Below are 20,167 nucleotides of genomic sequence, written 5' to 3' on the forward strand. Positions count from 1 at the left end.
ATGTTGTTCTTGCTGGTTGTAATCCTATTTTTGCTTAGGTTATTACCTTTCCCCTCTCCTGGTCAATACCTAATAATTGTTCCTATTGTGTATAGTTTTGTATTAGGTTAGAACTTTCTTATTTAGACAAGAGGGGGAGATGTAGTGGATAGCTGCCCTGTCTATGACCTTGAAGCATTGCCTCTAGAGCCTAGGCAGGTAACTGCTCTACCTGCCTATGACCTTGAAGTACATGCCCCTGGGGCGTGGCCTCTTGGCCACCCTTAAGACCTGAGACACAGGGTAGGCAGACTTCTTTGTTCCCTCGTGGTTTGGATGTGGGATTGACTCAGGTGGCTGGAATAGCATTCCAGAACCTGCAACAATTCTGTCCTGTACAGTGAGTTTTTCTCTCTTGCTAAATTCCTTTGCCCTTTAAGCAGACTCCATGGACTTCTCGTTATAGGGATGTTTACAGAACATGGGCGAAGAGCTTGAAGGAGTGTAGGTGACTCCCAAATAGTTGCATTACCACAGAGATGAACCCCATGGGTGGTGACCTCATCAAGTCACATCATAGGGTTTTTTCTTGAGACTAACCTTTTACTCTGAATATCAGTCTAGAATCTTTTACATCCCTTGCAGCTGGGGTAAGCAAGGGGGTGAGGGTTTTATGACTTTTAAAACATCTGTTAGGAAGTGTTAATAGACCCATTAAAGTTATCTTTACCATGGACCTGGCTACCACTGAATTGCTGTGTTCTTGTTGCCTTGGCTACTGGCAAAATCCGAGATGGTAAACATCATGTTGTGCCCTGAGGAGGAGACAGTGCCATAGAACAGCTACTCAGAAGGAAACACTCAGGGCTGACTGACCCACATGTCACAGGGTATGGCTTTAGGGTCACAAAAATGAACTCCTAAGTTTGGCAAACGTAGGTCAGAGGTACACTTTTAAGTATATGTACTTGAGAATAATTTTTATTACATATATTTATTTACTGGGAGGGGTGGGCATGTAGTGGCAAGATAGGAAGGTCAGAGGACAACTTTCAGTCGTCAGTTTTCTCCTTCTTCCATGAGGGGTCTGGGGATGGAACTCGAGTTGTCAGGTTTGGTGTCAAGTGCTTTTTCATGCAGATCCCTCTGGACAGACCCTATATGTTTTTTTTTTTTTTTTTGTTGCTGTTGTTTTTTGAGACAGGGTTTCTCTATGTAGTCTGGCTGTCCTGGAGCTCAGTATATAGACCAGGCTGGCATCAAACTCACAGAGTTCTTTCTGCCTCTGCCTCCTGAGTGCTAAAGCCTTCATGGCTATATGGGTTTTTCTGTTTGTTTGTTTTTTGTTTTTGTTTTTGTTTTTTGGATGAAGGAAGTAGCCCATGAAGTGCACAAGGCCCATGGAATTTATTACACAGTCTTATAAACAGTGATGGATATTAAACACATAAACTAGGTAAAACAAACAAAGCAAAAACCCCACCCAGGCAGTGGTGGCACACTCCTTTAATCGCAGCTCTCGGGAGGCAGAGCCAGGCAGATCTCTGTGAGTTCGAGGCCAGCCTGGTCTACAGATCGAGATCCAAGACAGGCACCAAAACTACACAGAGAAACCCTGTCTTGAAAAAAAACAAAAAACAAAAAACAAAAACAAACTCCGAAACACAAGAGTAGGTGCCCTGTGATACTCAAACAAGCAAAGCTAATCAGATTAGAAAACTCTGGGCTCCCAGTGGGGGGAGGGGGGTCACCAAAGCAGAAGAACAAAGGCATGTTCTGGGGTACCAGCATTATAGATCTTGTGCTGGACTGTGTACCTAGCCATGGTATCCAATGTTCTGGAATCATGACCCGAACCTTAAGGACCTGGGCATTTTATGTTATGTACATTACATCATAATTTTGAAAAAGAAAGAAGAGAATGGCCTTGCTACAGTTAATAATCTCTGCAAGGGATTTAATTCGTGAATCTCCAAGACCATGTGGGCTGACAAGAGCTGAGGGTGTCTTTTTGTATGACAGTCTCCAGGAAGGCAAAGGGCAGAGCCTCTGACAGCCTGGCACTGTGACAGGTCAGTGGGAGGTGCTCCCTGTCGCCACGGTTCTAAACTATAAGCAGCAAAGTCCGTCTGACAGCAGTGAGTGGGAAGGTAATTTATAGGCTGAGTAACAGGAAGTCTTCCAAACAGGCTCTGCAAACAGGCCCAGTTGAGCAGGCAAACCAGGGCAGGGGCTCACAGGAGAGCATCCATCATCCTAAACACTCCCTGTCCTTGCCTAGCTGGTTCCACCCTTGGCTTTCATTGATTCTTTGTATTGCTCCCCTATAGTGGAAAAACCCGTGTGGAAGCATTTGATTGGCTAAGCCTAGGCCAGGCCTCTGCCTAGTAATCAGGTGGGGGTAAGATACATTTCATTTTGACTTCTAGGTTGAGTGAACTGTGACCCTTGGTCCCCCAAATTCTAATTTCAATCCTGTATTGGAAAGCATCATTTCACCCCATGTTGAAAAAAAAATGCCTCTTCTCAGGCTGGGGATGTAGCATGTAGGTCAATAATTAAAGTATTTGCCTAGCATGCATGGACCCCTGGCTTCCATCATGCTCCTGGGTTACATCATGCTCACAGCACACTCCATCTTTGTTCAGACTCACATTCTTGGGGCTGAGAGATGGCTCAGTGGGTAAATGTGCTTGCCACCAAGCCTGAGGACCTGAGTTTGATCAACCAAAACCACATCGTGGAAAGAGAAAACAGAATCCTGCAAGGTGCCCTCTGACTTTGATACACCCACCATCACACACACACACACACACACACACACACACACACACACACACACACGCGCGCGCGCACACACACACACTTGAAAAAATATCGTAGTCACAGCATTGTAATCTCTATGCATCCAAAATCAGGGCAGGCACTCTGTGGATAGCTGTGTTCTAACCATTGATCCTGGATCAAAGATCAGACTACAGGATGAGGTTTGGAAATTCTTCCTTGCTCATCCATCCAGAAGGGCGACCAGGACCTGGGCAGGGAGAGCAATCAGAAAACTCTCAGGTCAGCCTGGCTTCTGACCTGAAAGAAGAGGGTATGCATCCTTAAAGAGCAAGATATAGTTTAGTTTTTCATGGAGATTTGGATGGAGCTAGGCTTTTTATTTTTATTTTATTTTTTAGTATTTTACTTCGCTGACAATTTCGTATGTTTATATGTTTTGATCTAACCCGGCACTACCCTCTTCCCATATCTACTCCCAACAAGTCCGCTCCAGCTCTTCAGACAGGAGCTCATACATGCCAGGCTGTCCTAGAACTCAGAATTCACTAAGTTCCCAAGGAGGATGAGCATCCTGCCTTTCCTGGCTGGTATTACTTGTTTGTGCCACCACATCCAGTTTACCTAGTGCTGGGGATGGACCCAGGGCTCCGTGCATGCCAGGCAAGCGCTCTACTAACTCAGAAGGGGCGCGTTTTTAACATGGGGTGAGATGATGCCTTCCAATACAGGATTGAAATCACACTTGGGGGCACCAAGGGATGCCTTTTAGCTGACACCTGAAGGCTCTGGCACCGGGTAGTTAGGGAGAGCACGCAGGGAGGGTTATGGAGGAAAAGGCCAGGGGTGGGGTGAGGCGCAGCGCCGCCCCCGCAGCACTAGGCACCAGGGATCAGCTCGGGGCCTGGGTGCAGCTCCGGCGCAGGGGCGGGTCCCGCGCTCAGCTCCGGCCCTCGGTGGGGCGGGGCCGCGAGCACGCCGTCACCCGGAAGAGGCCGCGACGGGTAGGCTCTGGCTGGGCTTCTCGGGGGATCCCGGCCGAGAGGGGAGGCTGCAGAGCCGCTTGTGGAGCGATGCCTGGCCCCTTGGCTCTGGGCGCGGTGGTAGCCGCGCTGGTGGCCTCGATGCTCCTGCTGCAGCGTGGGGACGAGGGGTCCGGGGCTGGCCCCAGGTAACCCTGGGTTGGGGATGGAGCTGGACCCTGCAGCCCTGCCCGATCCCCGATAGGCCCGGGGTTCCCTACTGTAAGGGGTCTGGTGGTGTAAACACCTGGGCCATCCAGCTGGGCACATTTGTGGGTTGGCCATCGTCCCGAGCGAGCCCCGCTGTGACTCAGCACTTCCCCTGGGCTGGGACTGTGTAGATACAGTCTCTTCTGTCCAACATATCAACCACCCTTGTCCCCTAGGGTACAGACCGTCGCCTAGCACTCTGAGACAGTACCTGTGGGTGTTGTTTCCCCAGCATGGCGGACAGGGAGGCTCTGCCGAAGCTTCGGGAAGACTTCAAGATGCAGAATAAATCTGTCTTTATTTTGGGCGCCAGCGGGGAAACCGGCAAAGTACTTTTAAAAGAAATCCTGGGACAGAACCTGTTTTCCAAAGTTACGCTGATTGGCCGGAGGAAGCTCACATTCGAGGAGGAGGCTTATAAAAACGTGGTGGGTATTTGAGCTGGGGCTAAAAAAAAGTGTAGCAGCAATCATTTTGCTGAGGGGAAGGTGTCTGTATCCAAAGCCTGACCCTTGCCCGGTGGTGGTGGAGACGGAGAAATGATCAAAATTCTAGAAGAGCCCTCCTAGCAAGCCCTGGGTTGTGCCTGGCTTGTAGGCCTGCCTTCTATCCTATAGCATCCTGCAATGCCGTTCAGGTGTCTGGAACCTGGATTGGAATGGAGATTGACGGAGCCTCTGTTTATAGTTCCCAGAGCACACTGCTTGCCCATTTTCTCCACCTGTGTGCTTCACGATGTCAGAGTGGGGGAGTGTGACAAGAACAGGTGGAGTTTTTCCCAAGCAGGAATCTGCCCCCACCTTCACTTCCCAGGCTTGTGTCTGTAAATGCAATATTGCCTTCCTTGTAAGTTACACTTTGATGGTTAAGCAAATGGTACTGCCAGACTTCCATCTGGTAATAATGCCTAAGCATCTGAAGTCAGAGCTTCCGTGTATATTTTGTTCTCCAGTAAACAAGAGTTACCTATCAACTGCAGCAAATTAAACAGTGCAGTGTGCTGCTGGGACCACAATCCAGTCCCCTGGGTCCCACAGAGGGACGTTTGGACTGGTAGGCACACTTGCAAATACGTGTTCTTGACTCCTGTGGTTTCTTGGTCATTTGTTTTACAGATGCCTGGTGCGTCAGACTTGCTGACTTAAATAGACCTCTCTATTTGGGCACAGGTGGGTGCTGGGTAGACTCCACAGTCTATAGTTTCCTGAGCCCTGGGGAGACTCCTGTCAAGAGGAGCCTATGATTGCAGTTTTCTTTGAGAGTAGAGTCTTGGTGGCACATCTCATAACCAAGCCTTTTTGTTTTGTTTTTCTCCAGTATATACTGTGCCAGAAAAATCCTTAGGAAGGGACTGAAGATAGAGACAGCCCCAGGATTTCATTTCATACTGCCAGTTTGACGGCCAACCTATACTCTTAGATAGAGGGTTAGGTTTAGATATGTTTAGGTCTGAAACAGTGTTTCTCTGGCTAGTGTAAGCGGGCCTTGAAGGAAGGCAGGTTCTCTGTCTCTTTCTGTCAATGCTGGGATTACAGGCAGGTGCCACCGCTCTTAGCTTGCCTGGCATATACCAATCTCAGGTAGACCAGAAAGACCAGGGAGAACAACAAAGTGGGCTTAGGGATGCAGCTCAGCTTGTAGAGTGCTTGCTTTAGCAGGCACAAGGCCCCTGGTTCAATCTCCAGCACTGCACAGAATGGATGTGGTGGTGCAAACTTGTAGTTTTAGCATTTGGGAGGTAGAGGCAAGAGGATCGGGAGTTCAAGGTCAGCCTCAGTTACTTAGGGAGTTTGAGGCAAGCCTGACCTGGAGAGGGAGGGCTGGAGGGAGAGAGACAGAGACACAGAGAGAGAGACAGATACTGAGGAGGGAGCTGTAGGACGCAGAGGCTGACTCACAGGTGTTGGAACAAGTCCCAGGAAGACGCCTTTGTCTCAGGTTCTTTCTGGCTAATTCTAATGAAGGTAGTTCATGAATTGAGCAGAAGGAACATTGTCACCCAGACATTCCAGATGAACAGAACTGAGGCATACATGAGATCAACAACTTAGCCACAGGTTTGGAGAGATGGCTCTGAAGAGCACAGGCTGCTCTTCCAGAGGACCTGGGTTAGATTTCCACCACATACATAGTGGTTCACGACCATCTGTTAACTCCAGTTCCAGGGGATCTAAGGGGCCCTCTTCTGGGTCTCTTGACTCTACAGACATGTGGTGCAGAGACATGATGCAGGCAAAGTACCCAAACACATAAAATAAGTTTTAAAAAATTTAGTTAAAAAATAAAAACTTGGCCACAGTTGTATGTCTGTGAGTATCAGGCCTAAGATTGGAACCTGGATCTTCTTTGAGATCCTACTTACCACTCTGTGTCCACATCCAACCTGAATGGTTTTCTTCCTGGTAAAGTACAGTTCGGGTTTTTTTGTTTTCCCAAAGGTAAGGTACACATGACCTTGATATTTCGTTGCTGGGCATACAACCCAGGGCCTCACAGGTACCCTACAAGCACTTGGCCACTGAGTTCCATACCCAGCTTCAGGTTTTTGTTTTTGGGTTTGTTTGTTTTTTGTGGGTAAAGGGGAAATTGGCAAATTTGATGTTATGAGTTTAGACCCTTCAATAATCATTTGCCATTTATCCTTTACATCCTGAAGAGTGTTTTGTCTCTTTTTAAGTGTATGCAATTATATGCCACTGTGCCCTTCCTTGTCTAGAATCAAGAAGTGGTGGACTTTGAGAAGCTGGATGACTACGCTTCTGCCTTTCAAGGTCATGACGTTGGATTCTGTTGCCTGGGTACCACCAGGAAAAAAGCCGGAGCGGTGAGCAAGAAATACCCTGTCTCTTCTCACTGGCCAGTACTATCAAGGATCTCTTCCTTTCTTTCTTATTTTATTTCTCTTATGTGTTTCTGGGGAGGATGTGGGGGGGGGCAGGGAGCACCGGTTAGGGCCACAAGAGAATGCAGGTGCCTGCAGAGTCCAAAAGAGGGCATCTGAGTTACCGGTGTTATAGGTGAGCTACCTGGCATGGGTACTGGGAACTGACTTCAGGTCCTCTGCAGAAGCACTTTGAAACCCTAACTGCTAAGCCATCTCTGCAGCCTCGAGGATTCCTTTCTTGCTTACTCCTTTTTTGTTGGTCATACTGCAGTGCTTAAGTGTAGAATGTGCTTAAGAGTCCATCTGTTGTCCCATCTGTATTATACAAGGGACATTGCAGAGAAAGGTCATCTTCAGAAGAACCTCTGAGTTAAGGCCTGACTACCGGCTACCTCACAGCTATTTCCATGATCGTGCCTATGGAGATATAATCATCACAACATCCCCTGACTAAGGGAAGCAGCCCACAGTCTGGGGGCGGGGGGAAGTAGTTGGCTCATGCTGTGGGCGGTAGGCTCTGTGTTGCTTTCCATAATAAATGGTTTAGGCTTGAAGCATTTTCTCTCACTCATTTGCTTCATCATGCTTTCAAGCTATCCTTTAAACTTGGGAGCTAGATCATCAGAACCCAGAGGCACGATTCAGTCAGCCCCCGTGATGATTTAGCCGTCAGCAGTGATTCAGCCCAGGGATGACTCAGCCCTCACTGACGCAAAACTGCTTTCGTACGCATTTTATTTTCTCTTTAGTGGTGTACTAAATTGAGTCAGCCCCTATCCAGCAGCTATAGTGTACTTCGTAGTTAAAAGTCATGGTTTGTAATATAGATCCTGGGCAAATACTTCTACATCTTATTCAGTTTAGAGATTGAGTGTGGGTTATGTCTCTGGCAGGATGTGCTTGCTGGAGTCCACATAGCTACTAAATATGTAGGATCCTGACTCGGCCATAGTGATTGTTAGCCACTTTTTCATCCCTGTGACAAAGAACCTGACAGAAGCCGCTTGAGGCTGGAGAGGTTTATTTTGGCTCAAGTGTGAGGGCTCAGTCCATCCGGGAGGGGAAAGCGTGGTGGAAGGAACCTGAGGCAGCTGCTCATCTTACGTCCCCAGTCAGGAACTAGAAAGATGATGCCAGAGTCCGGTTCACTTTCTCCTTCCCATTCAGTTTAGGACCCCAGCCCGAGGGATGGTGCCACCCACATTTAAGGTTCAGCTCTCCTCCTCAGTCAACCAAATCTCTACATGCTCTCCAGACATGCCCAGAGGTTTGTGTCCAGGTCAGGTCAAGGTGACAATATTAACTGTTTTTTTTTTTTTTGAGCTTAGGATCGAACCCAGGGCCTTGCTTTGCTAGGCAAGCACTCTACCACTGAGCTAAATCCCCAACCCTGACAATATTAACCTTTAGGGTTGTTTACACTAGTTTTGTTTTGTTTTGTTTTTTAAAGATTTGATTGTGTGTGTGTGTGTGTGTGTGTGTGTGTGTGTGTGTGTGTGTGTAAAAACAGGTAACCATGGAGACCAGAGGTATGGATCTACGTGGAACTGAAGTTAGAGGCAGTTGTGAGCCTCCTGGTGGTGTGTGTGTGTGCTGGAAATTGAACTCAGGTCCTCTGAAAATGCAGTACCTGCTCTGAGCCACCCTGCCAGCTCCACTTAGAGTAGAGTCTATAAACCTGTAGATCAATGTGGTTCTGAACAGCGGTTTCTGTGAGCAGCAGTGGCTTGGTTGTGTCTGTCTAGGCTTCCTGGCGCTACCAAAGGTGATTCTAGAAATGGTTTCAGTTGAGGTGGACATTCCTGCCCTGTGCAGTTTTGTGCTTCTACCCTTGGATTCCAGAGAAGTTCTATTTCCCCAAGAACTGCATCTCTTCCTCCAGAAGGGGCCATGTGCCTGCTCAGCTAGTGCAGTCCTTTCTTTCCCGGGTCAGCCACAGGAAGTGTGTCCTCCAAAAGCAATGAAGAGCCTTTGTGTCGGGCACACTGCAGTCTCCAGCTCCAGGCTCAAGCCTGGGTTTGGCGATGACTCAGCAGAGTGAACTGCAGCATTAAGCACAGAGCAAGGCAAAAATAGTGTGTGGGGGAAATGATAAATGTCACATTGAGCTGGAGTTCTAACCAGAGGAAAACAGGTGTGTAATTGGAGTAGGTCCCACCTCTGAAGCCACTCAGTACCTTTTGTTTGTCTTTAAAATCAGTGTGAAAAGATAAAGGCAATTAGTGAACAAGAGAGCAAAGAACAGCCAGGTCGGTAGTCCAAGGACCAAGAGGTGACGTGTGTGTGTGTGTGTGTGTGTGTGTGTGTGTGTGTGTGTGTGTGTGTGTATGCACATATGCATGCTCGAGAGTGCCACGAATTAGGGTGCACATGTGGAGGTCAAAGGACAACTTTGGGATGTCTCTCCCTCTACCAGGCTTCATGTTAGCCGGCCGTCAAGCTTCCAGGGTATTCTCTTGTTTCTTGCCGTAGTAACACACTGCATACCACCTCAGGCTTTTTCCTGTAGGTTCTAGGTGTGGCGCTCGGCTCATCAGGCCTTTTAAAGCCTGGTGCTGTATGTGCCTGTAATCCTAGCACTTGAGGTGGAAGCTGAAGCCCTCAGCCTGGAGTTTGTGAGGCCCCATCTCCAAAGCAAAGAACAGAGACCTTAAACAAGAGATAATTTGGATTTAGACAATACACTGTTTGGAGGTTGCAGTACCTTAGTTTCAGAGATGACACTACACAGGTGGCTAGGAATCATGGTTCAAAGGGGTTTGTGACTCTGAGCTCTTCCCAGCTGGGATTCTGGGTTAGCAGGCCTCTTTGGAGAAGGACTAGCCAAGTGGTTAATCCGATGGACACCGCAGAGCTGGTGGCAGGCTTTCTATCTTCCGGTAGCTGTTTGTTCCACGAATACACTGTGTTTTTATCCCACAATCCGAGTTTTCAATAGAGAAACTTGGAGAAGTTCAGGTTTCTGTTTCAGTGCTCAGATTCTCTGAGTAGCTGGCTAGGTGCCCTATGACCCTTTGTGGACTGGTCTCCTAAGACCGCCCTCAGGAAGTGGCATTGGGTCAACAGCAGCATGTGTGGCCCCACAACTTTGCAGATAAGGAGTCTGAGGTCAAAGTGTTAGTGGGTGGGTTCTTTGATGGAAGGGTTCTCTCTCTGCCTTCTGATGGTTGCCTTCGCACATGACATTTTTCCTCCGTGCTTGTGTCTGTGTCCACATTGTCTTGTTTTGTGAGGACATGAGTTGTTGACATTGCATGAGGGGCCAGATTGCTCAAGTACAGCCTCTTCCCCAGTTACATCTGCAGTGACTCTTTCTCCAAGCAGGACTGCACACTGAGGTATAGGGATAGGACTTAAACTGTCCTTGAACGCTTGAAGTTCAACCCTTGGATTTCAGGCTGCCCAGATTTCCATTGGAGCTGACACTAGGCAGAAGCCTTAGCTTTCTTCAGCTGTTTGGAAACCAGTTTCTTTCAGCGGTAGCTGATTAGATGCTAAACTTCTCACAGGCCACAGCTGTGTAGCTGGTGCACTGGCCTTCTCACTTGGCCCTAATCCAGACCTGCTGCATGATCATTTCTCAGGCTAGAGGCTTGGAGTCTGTTTTGCAGTTTCCTTGGGAGATCCTTGTTGGACTTGCTTTTGGGAGGCATGAGTTTGTATTCGTCTTCTTCACCTGCTGGTTTTCCAAGCACTGTAGTTCTAATAATCTTGTTTTCCCCAGGCACATGGGCCAAGTGAAGGCTGAGACACCCTTGGAAACCAAATGTACCTTGAAGAGCAAAAGTCAAAGACACTGCTGGGCATAATGCTGTCCCCTTGTGTGCAGTATGAGGTTTGGGCAGTGAGTGCGTAGTTTCACCCCTTCGTGTAGCTCTGTTAGCAGTGAACTCTAGCAGCCCGGGTTTGTGGATACTGTCAATGCTTAATGCTGTTGAAGTGATTAATGCAGCCACTGCACTGTTTATCAGGCATCTGTGGAATCTCGTTGCTTCTGACTCCAGTAATACACTCTGCTACTCCAGCCTGGGAGTTGACTGCCACTAGCCATCAATTTTTGTGTGGCCTGTGACCAACAGATGTTTTCAAATGCCTGAAAATTTTATACCACATGAAAACACAGTAAGTTCAAATTTTAGTATCCATAACTACATTTTGGTTAGAACACAGCCAAGAGGTCCATTACATTTCACATCACGTATGGCCACTTTTATACAATAATGGCAGGTCTGTGTAGGCATTAACAGTCCGTTGCAGCCGACACATTTGTTCCCGTTCCTTTGCAGGATGAGCTGCCCAGCCCTGTTCTGGGCTCCACTGGTTTATTTGATTTCAGGAGGAGGCTTATGAAATGGTGAAGTCCTTGATAGTGCCAAGGACCCGGATCACAGGACCTGTGGGAAAGCAGGTAGCGGTGTAGCCTTGAGCGTGTAGGTTGGTGTCCGTTGAGCAACCCTCCTTGTCCAGCATGGAGCTCCCTTCCACCTGCAGAAGTCCCTGACCGCGAAGCGGGGGACGGACTGACTGGAGTGAGTGCAGTGATGGACTCAGGCATCCTCGGTTGCCATTTGGCTTGGGTTTCTATGCTTTTTCTCGAAGCACGAGCTGCCTCTCATTTCTGTACATCAGCTAGTTGCCCTGCAGGACACAGGTGGAATTTCAGGGGATACCATTTTTCTTCTCTCAACATCTGTTTTCTACTCTGATTTAGGGTGGAACTGAAAAGAGGAACGAGAACCCGAAACAGAATCACAGCTGAGACCATTTACACGGTGATAGGTCTTCTTTCTCAGGAAGGGCCTGCAGAACATTGGTGGTTCCAGAATGTTCTCTGGTCCTATCACTGCTTAGCTATCTTGTTGCATTAGTTACCTTTCTATTTTTGCACCGTGACCAAGGCAACTTATAGAAGGGTTTATTTTGGCTTACAGTTCCAGAGGGTTAGAGTCCATGCTGGTAGGACAGAGGCAGCAGGCAGCAGGCTTGGCAGCTGGACCAGCAAGCTGAGGGCCCAGGTTTTGAACCACAGGCAGGAAGCAGAGAGCCCACTGGGAAGTGCGCAAGGCTTTGAAACCACATTTATTGACATGAGTTGCTCCTGGCCTGTTATCTCCCCACTTGGGAGGCAGAGGCAGGAAGATCAGGGCTTCAACATCATTGCTGGCTACATAAGTGAGTTTGAGGCCAGCCTGAGACCCTATCTCCCTGAGACCCCATCCTAAGCAACAAGAAAATGACAGCAAAGACAAGTTGTTCCAGAGCCACAGTACTGTAGTGCTGTTTTGTACACTTGGATTTTAATGAGACTCGAAAGTATCAGGGGAATTGCCTGTGCTCATGGTGGAGCCCCTGATGCAAGGTGTATGCATTCTTTTGAGTGGGTCTGGGAAAGAAACAGCGTGGAAACTTAATCGCTTACTCTAGAAAGCTTCTCCATCTTAAGAGTAAGGCACATCGGCTGTGGCTGTGAAGACTCACTAACATGATGGGCTCAGTGCTCTCACAAGAGAGGCCCGGCTTTTCTCTGGCCGTGTGGTTAGACAGTGAGGTGCAGTTGTTCAGAAAAGCTGTCTCTGGGGTATGGAGTAGCTTCAGAAGTTTGTTTTTCTACTGTTTTTAATTTGAGCATTAGAGAGCAAAAGACCAGGAGTAAGATGAAAGCTAGGTCCTTCCACGGATAAATGGAATCCTCCTTAGGCCAGCTGCCCCACCCCCCCAACCTGACACACACTGGTGTCTCCAGCCAGCCCCAGGGACCTTGTTTCTGCTTGCTTTTTGAGTCCTTGGGAGCCGTTGACCCTTTTGCTTTCCAGTCTAATTCAGCAGCTCAAAGGCCACGCCATCAGAGTGAAGGAAGTGAAATTCGAAATTTAGTGTGCTCGGAAAAGTACGGATTTATAATGAGCTTGAGGGCTCAGAGGATTTGTGAAGTCGGTTGGGATTAACAGCCATTGATTGCTAATAAAACAATATTTAGCTTTGTCTGGAGAACAGCCCTGGAGAAAGGTGTGGGCACCTTGTCACCAGGGCCCATTGAGAGGGGATGATGGGCTGAGGACGGGGGTCCACACGTTGGCGTGGGTGCTGGTCCTTCAAGAAGCTGTTGTCAGTTGCTAGCCAGGCTGGTGAAAGGAAGGACGCCAGAGCCTGATGGCTGGGGTGGTATTGATGTGTCTCCGCTGACTAATCAGATTGAAAGGGTCCCATGGTATTTATGTCACTTTAATTTCCATCAAACAATTGGGGGCGACAGCACTCTATTACGGAGAGGTTGATCCAGAACTAAAGCCAAATAAATTAGGGTCTCAGTTTAATCAAATTATCCCTCTTCTGGCCCTGGATTAAAGTGAGAGAGATAGCATCGGTCTGGAGGCCTGTGATTGGCTGGCTGAGCCTCTCTTATTTTTTAAAGAAGCTGCTGAAAAAAGAAAAAAAGCATCGGAACACAGACAGCTATAATAATCCAAGCATTGTGCTAACAGAAGACAAAATTTATGTTACTAGCCAACTATGCATTGTGAATAGTAAGCCCTTTATTAAAATTGCTTTTCATTAGACAAAGTGCAAGAAATAAATATGAGAGAGAGATCCAGTGGGGATTTTTCTCAGTAGTTTGGGGTTTTCCCTGTCCACTTGCAGCATATCTAAAATCTCCATTTAGAGAAATCAAGGGAATCAGCTTTCTCTCTCTCCCTCGGGAAAGTATTGCAATTTGGTTTGCTTTACGTTTATTTATTTTTTCATTTATTTATTGTGTTTTGGAGACATGGTCTTGCTGTGTAGTGCTGGCTGGTCTGGAACCTGCTATAAAAAGCAAGCCGGCCTCAAAGTTGCCACGGTTTTCTTGCCCCCCTGCTTCCCCAGGGCCGTGACTGCAGGCATGCGCCACCTCCTCCGGCTGTTCCACACGCATGTTAAAAAGCAGAAACGTGAATTCGAGTCAGCACACGGGTCGGGCTGGCAAGTGTGAAGGTATAAAACACCGCAGAAGACAGTGGTGCTTCCTGGGCAGAGATGAGTTCCAGGCCTGGAGAGATGGCTCAGCGGTTTCCCGCTTTTGCAGAGGATCCGGGTTCAGTTCCCTTTGGGAGTGAAAGCATGTGTCCTTCAGTTAGACCCCATTACTATGTAGTTCTGTTTGTTTGTTTTTATCCTAACTGGACTTAACCTTTTTGTTCAGAGATTTTTTAGAGCTCTGACCCTATGATGTAGATAAGAATGAAGATTCAGCGCTGTCCTCACTGGGCTAAACCTTGGGTGGATGGGGGAAGGAGTCAGGGAGTCGCCAGCCTTGTTGGTTTTTGTAGCTCAGGCTGTCTTCAGACTCATAGCAGTCTTCTCCAAACATTTAAAAATTGTGTGTGTGTGGTGTGTGTGTGGGGGGGGGTAGTGAGTAAACCAAGCACACTTATGGAGGCCCGAGGACAATTCTGTGGGGTTAGTTCCCTCCTTCTACCTTTACATGGGTTTGGGGTTGAACACAGATTCAAGGTGGCAGGCACCTTTACCCACTGAGTCCTCTTCGTGGGTCCCTCTCCAAAATTTTTTATTACACACTTACCAGGTTTTTTAAAAATAGAAAGCTATGCATTGCCATTTACTCTGCAAAGGTTTTGTACAGGCCCCACATAAACCCGATGTCAAGGTTTCCATTCTCCCAGTGCCTGGGTGTTCCGGTGTGCTACTCTGAGACCCCAGCATGGTAGAGCCGACGCAGGGAAAGAAAAGCAGAGAAAGCAGAACTGTAAAATTGTTACAAGAAATGGGCTGGGGTTGTGGCTGCCTGGCGGTGTTTGCTTGTCATGTGTGAGGCCCCGAGTTCAATGCCAAGCAGTACAATAAACACACAAACAGGCAATCAAGAAAGAGGTGGCACACGCGTGGCTGAGAGCGAACCTCTCAGTGCAGCCCTACCATTGGTTCGGCTCCCTGGAGGTTTGTTTGCTGTCGGGGTAGTCGTCCTGTGGTGTGGTGGAGTCCGTCTTTGTCGCTGAAGGTGCTGTGTCCATCTGGAGGACCACACTTGCAGCCTTTGCCCAGGGTCGAAGTCTGCCCCCAGGCCTCCCGGCCTGCTGCCCAACCCTGGGAACCATCTCTAACCCGAGCATGCGACATTAGGAACTAACGCGGGTCCTTTCCCCCAGGAAGGATTCGTCCGTGTTGACCGAGATTACGTGCTGAAGTCTGCAGAGCTGGCGAAAGCAGGAGGCTGCAAACATTTCAACCTGCTGTCCTCCAAGGGGGCCGACAAGTCCAGCAGTTTCTTGTACTTACAAGTAAAGGTTTGTGCGTGTTCTCTCTTCCACATACAGAGGGGAATTGACAATACTAAGTAACCTGTATAATCCTTAAAAAAAAAAAAAAAAAAAAAAGAAAGAAAGAAAGAAAGAAAAAACAAAACCCCACATTATATTGTGGATTTTTCAAAGCTGCAGGGACTGTTTTGGGAGAAACATCCTTAGAAAGCAGTCATGGTTTAAAAGATGTCTTGCCCATGAATTATTCAGTAAACTGGGTGGAGGAAGTAGAGGCACCCTTGGCCTTGGATGGCATGGTTTCTGGGCCTCGGAGATGACGTTCCCTCCATTTTCCTCAGGCTAGGGAGACAGAATTTTGTGCCTCTTGCCAGTACAATACATGGCTGTTGGTGATTTTAACCAGAAGTTTCCATTTCCTAACCTTGAGGTAGAGTTGCTGCTGCGGGACGGCAGACCCAGTTCCGTGCTGTGCGTCTCTAGACATGGCTCTCTGTCCTCAGGGTAAGAGCAGTGCCTGAGGGATTACCAAACCACAGACTCCTCAGTGTGAAATCCTGTTTCAGAAGCGCACTTGCCTTTTGCTCAACTACTCCAGCAGAAGGGACTTTCGTCTAGTTAGGCACCATTTGTCAGTGGTGCTCACCTGGACGTGGAGTGGATGCTTTGTACATGCCCGTCAGTTAGAGACTCAGTTCCTCGCTGTAGTCATAGCCATCACTCGGGATCCTCATTGCCTTAACTACTTTTTTCCAGGCACAGCACCCTGAAGTCTTGGCTCCATTTTTTTATTGGTTCCTATGCCTACCCACTTCACGCCTTGGTCTCTTTACTGAGTAGACTTTGAAGAACACATCACACTATAGCTCCCCTGGCCTCCCTGATTACATGCCTGGTGTGGAAATCCATGGCTTTGTAATTTAAAGCACCTTCTATTTGGAACTTCATTATTTTTTTCCGGTCTGGGTGGACGTTGCTAATGCTTAGAAGTGATTGACATGCGGGGGGGCGGGGGGGGGCGGGGGGGGGGTTGCCTATGCCCTGCTGGGTGGAGGCTCATCTCCTGACCACCATATTTTTCTGACCTATCACAACTGCCTGCCTGTATGCTAAAAGGTGGCTGTGGGGCCTGTGGCTCTAAGGACGGACTGAAGGGGGTTGGGTTGATGCTTTGTTTACCCTCTCCGGGTCTGTTTAGACACTAATAAATGGAGTACTGTGGAGCATGGCCAGCCTACCAGGGGTCCCACCCTGAAAGAAAACTCACTTTCCTGCCTCTAGAAGCCATCAGCTGTCCACAGTGCCTCAGTTAGGGGAGGGAGTTTGTCAGCCCCACCCACCTGCATGCTAGACTGTCGACCAGCTTGATCTTGTTCAGGCAGCCACAGCTGCTGAATTCATGAGTGCAGCGGCCCTGTCATGTCCAGAAGACACTGTCTTGTTCAGGTCCGTCCTAACCTCTGGCTCTTACAGTCTTTCTGCTTCTCCTCCTCTACAGTGGTCACTGAGCCTTGGGGGTCCTGGGTGATGTCAAGCATTTGAGGTTGAGCATTCCACTGATGGTTATTCTCTGCGTTTTGACCGTTAGCAGATCATTCTCAGTGTGCCAGGGTTAAATGGCCTCTTCCTCCCCTCCAGGCCCTAGACTCAGGCTGTCCGTTGGGACTGATGTGAGTCTTGACAGCTGCAGAAACAGATGCCCTTCAAGCCCAAGTGATGCCCGCTCAGGCTTTAGCTGAGTGCTTTGGTCTTGGTCAAACACTGATTTGGTTTTACTTTATTTTTTTTTTTTTTTAAATCTTAACAGGGAGAAGTAGAAGCCAAGGTTGAAGAATTAAAGTTTGATCGCCTCTCAGTGTTTCGTCCAGGGTAAGTTTTATCCTGCCAGGAGTAAGTAGAGAGAGGCTGACAGCTAAGAAATCTGTGAACAAGGCTGGCTAGTGATGAATTGCTTCTCTGAGGGACCCACCCTGCAGCTTTGAAAAAAAGAGCAGCTTGGGGCTGCCTCAGAATCATCTGGAACTTTCTGGAAGTAGTTGGTTGTCATGTGCATTTTTCTTAACATTTTAAATTTTATTCACTTAATGCCTTTTTAAACCCCCACCCCTCACCCTTTATTTAACAAATCAAACTTTATAACCACATGAGCCAACTGATTTTCTTGAAGCTGGAGGTTGGTCTCTGCCGAGGTGCCCCTCCTTGTTGGCAATGCCACCTTCTAGATATGGCCTCTCTTGTGCATGTGCAGAAAGACGTCTCATGTCTTTCTCATGAGAACAGCAGCCCTGTCCTCCCTCAATACGTCTTAACTCTAATTACCTCCATAAGGGCCATTTCCAAATACAGTTACCTTTGGGGTTAGGGCTTCTGCTGACAGGTTCCCGAGAACAGAACTCAGTCTGAAGTATCTGTAAAGTCTTGAGAGTATGTGCCATCTCCTCCTCTGCCTTTCTCTGTCTCCTAGAGTCCTCCTGTGTGACAGGCAAGAGTCTCGTCCCACTGAATGGCTGGTTAGGAAATTCTTCGGCTCTCTGCCGGCCTCCTGGGCCAGTGGGCACTCTGTGCCTGTGGTGACAGTGGCGAGGGCAATGCTGAACAACCTGGTGAGTCCCAGCAGTGGACAAATGGAACTTCTGGAAAACAAAGCCATCATCCACCTGGGGAAAGACGGTAATGTGCCCCAGCTGTGACTGCGCAGGAGGACAGCTTGTTCTCAAACCTCAGTGCCTGTCACCAAATCAGTCATCTGGGGGTCTATAAAACAGCCTCTCTCTAGTCTTTGTGGTGTCCCCTCTCCTCGTCCATGTAGCTCTCTGGAAACAACAGTGCTCTGCCCCAGTTGTTGGTGTACATTTAAGTCACCCAGGGAGCTGTGGAAGGACAGGTTTGTGTCGCAAACCTTCCGGACTTGGTGGGTTGAGGACAGGGATCTGCGGTTTTGACTTCCATGTTCACTGGAGGCCTCTGGGCCTCTGGTTGTGAGCCCACCTTTGAAGCACTCCTACAGAGACACCTGAGCATTGGTGCCCTCACACTCCAGGCAGGCGAGTGCTGGTGAGGCTTGTTGACAGTCTAGTCTCCAAGCTGCATGATGCTGATGAGCTGCACAGTGCTGGATGGACACGGCACCTTTTCTGCATGTCAGCACAGAAGTTATGAAATGAGCTCCTGTGATTCTTTGAGGAATAAAAGTAGATGAACAAACACTGGGTGCTGTTTCAATTGCTGAAAACTGTGGAGGTATGAGTGGGAAGGTGCAGTGATGGTCCCCGGGGATGGCGTCCCAGCCCCCAACACTGCAGGTGTCTGCAGAATCGTAGGTTTATGTTCTTAGCGCTCCTAACTCGCCAGCAACCTTATAAAGCCATACTGTTGCCCTCACATATTTATTTTTTTCATTTAAAGTTCTACTCCCACCTTCATATTGCAGGTGGGGAATCTGAGGCACACAGTGGTCAAGCACCTTGTTCAAGGGTCTAGAGCTGAAAAGCTAAAGCTAGGAAAAGGCAGGGTCGAGATTAGCCCCACTCAGCCTGGTCCCATAGCTTATATTTATTTTTTATTTGTGTGTCTGCCATATGTGTGTGTTCCCTCAGGCCAGAAGCTGGTATCAGGTCCCCTGGACCTGGAGTTACAGATCCACCTATGCGGGTGCTAGGAACTGAACTCAGGTCCTCTGGAAGAGCAGCAAGTGCTTTTAACCCCTGAGCCATCTATCCAGCCCCAGAAGCTGGTTTCTTTAACCACTCTGTGAAAGTACCCCATGTCCATCTATTTCTAGAGGGTTCCAATTAATTTAGTACATTGAGGATGCATAAAACTTAAATTCTTGGGTTTCTCCATTGGTCCACGGTCCTTACAATTAACTGCCAACAGTGGTTAATCTAAAATACTTTGGCACTAAACTCAAAGACTCAGTATGATGTACTTTTCTATTGTTTTGTTTTGTGACAGGGTCTTGGGTAGCCCAGGCTGTCCTCAAATTCAATAAATAGTGCAGGATGACCTTGAACTTCTGATACTTCGGCCTCCACCTCCCAAGTTTTGGGGTTACAGGTGTACCCCATCATGCCTAGTTTCTATAGTACTGGATTGAACCCAAGGCTTCATGCATGCTAGGTAAGCAGTTTACCAACTGAGCTATGTTCCAGTCTGAGCTGATACAATTTAACCAGGCTGGTAAGGAAAACAGAGAGTGGGAAGGGTCAGTGCCCAGAGGAGCACACGGTGCCAATTCCATCACCATCACCGCGAAGGTACGACTTAACTTCTGTGCTGGGGAACCAAGTCACTTGACTTCAGTGACTGAGTCTATTGTCCCAATTACACCTCACGTTCTGGTGGACACTGCTGACTGAATACCATCCCCTGCTGTATGTGGGTGCACATTCTTGGAAGACAGTACACATTATCAATGTTAATTCTTCTAGAGCAGACCGAGATCTTGGAATGTGTGTTACAAGGAGACAGTGCTGGATGCATGCCTGTAATCCTAGCACTGGGGAGGCTGAGGCTGGAGGACCATGGCTCAAGGTCAGCCTGGACTAGAGTAAAACCCTTCTCAAAATTAGAAGTTTACTTCCTGCCAGTGGGGTTCCCTTGTGGCTGGGCTTGGAAGAGCCCGAACGTGTTACCAACACATTGTCTTGAGCCCCCAGAAGTGAAGCAGCCTTTGGGGGTACTTGTAAGGAGCCGCCATTCTAAGATGGCGCTCACTTCCTGACAGCCTAGTTGTAAACAACTCCATATTTGGCTATGCTCTCAGGACTACATGTCCTGTGACCTGCGCATTCGCGGGTATGGTAATCGACCTTATGTCCTCAGCCTATCCCGTGGCTCCCCGTGCTAGCATTCTGGCGGGATCCAATCACGGACTGACCCGTGTGCTTGAGTCCTCATATAAGCAGCTGCAATTTAGTTCTCCGGGCCCCTCACCTCCCGCTCTCCCTTAATCAAGAGGCGCTCCAATAAAGTGTGATCTGAGAAGAATCCTCGAGTGGTGATCGTTCTTCCTCGCTGGCCGAGGAGCTCGC

At 48.3% G+C, this 20,167-nt stretch overlaps 1 protein-coding gene across 4 annotated transcripts; it reads left to right on the forward strand.

Annotated features, from left to right (window-relative positions):
* The first annotated feature begins 3,697 nt into the window (after window positions 1-3,697).
* On the forward strand, window positions 3,698-18,340 carry Htatip2 (HIV-1 Tat interactive protein 2). Of its 4 annotated transcripts, none has more exons than XM_028880163.2 (6): window positions 3,698-3,767; window positions 4,172-4,423; window positions 6,712-6,819; window positions 15,024-15,161; window positions 16,942-17,003; window positions 17,599-18,340. In XM_028880163.2, exons 2-6 carry the CDS (start codon window positions 4,229-4,231, stop codon window positions 17,822-17,824), a joined length of 729 nt encoding a protein of 242 aa, XP_028735996.1. In that variant the 5' UTR covers window positions 3,698-3,767; window positions 4,172-4,228; the 3' UTR covers window positions 17,825-18,340. The 4 variants fall into 4 exon arrangements, with proteins under 4 accessions (XP_028735996.1, XP_028735997.1, XP_028735994.1 ...); XM_028880164.2 differs by having other exon boundaries at window positions 3,715-3,767; window positions 4,228-4,423; XM_028880161.2 differs by lacking the exon at window positions 3,698-3,767 and adding an exon at window positions 3,774-3,934 and having other exon boundaries at window positions 4,228-4,423.
* The last annotated feature ends 1,827 nt before the right edge of the window (window positions 18,341-20,167 follow it).

Source organism: Peromyscus leucopus, chromosome 1, assembly GCF_004664715.2.
Source record: "Peromyscus leucopus breed LL Stock chromosome 1, UCI_PerLeu_2.1, whole genome shotgun sequence".
NCBI lineage: Eukaryota > Metazoa > Chordata > Mammalia > Rodentia > Cricetidae > Peromyscus > Peromyscus leucopus.

Excerpts from the sequence above, each read along its gene's own strand:
- Htatip2 (XM_028880161.2), top strand. The coding sequence starts at position 3,837 with ATGCCTGGCCCCTTGGCTCTGGGCGCGGTGGTAGCCGCGCTGGTGGCC. Across the intron at positions 4,424-6,711 it reads AGGAGGCTTATAAAAACGTG|AATCAAGAAGTGGTGGACTT; the intron begins GTGGGTATTTGA and ends TTCCTTGTCTAG. Across the intron at positions 6,820-15,023 it reads CCAGGAAAAAAGCCGGAGCG|GAAGGATTCGTCCGTGTTGA; the intron begins GTGAGCAAGAAA and ends CCTTTCCCCCAG.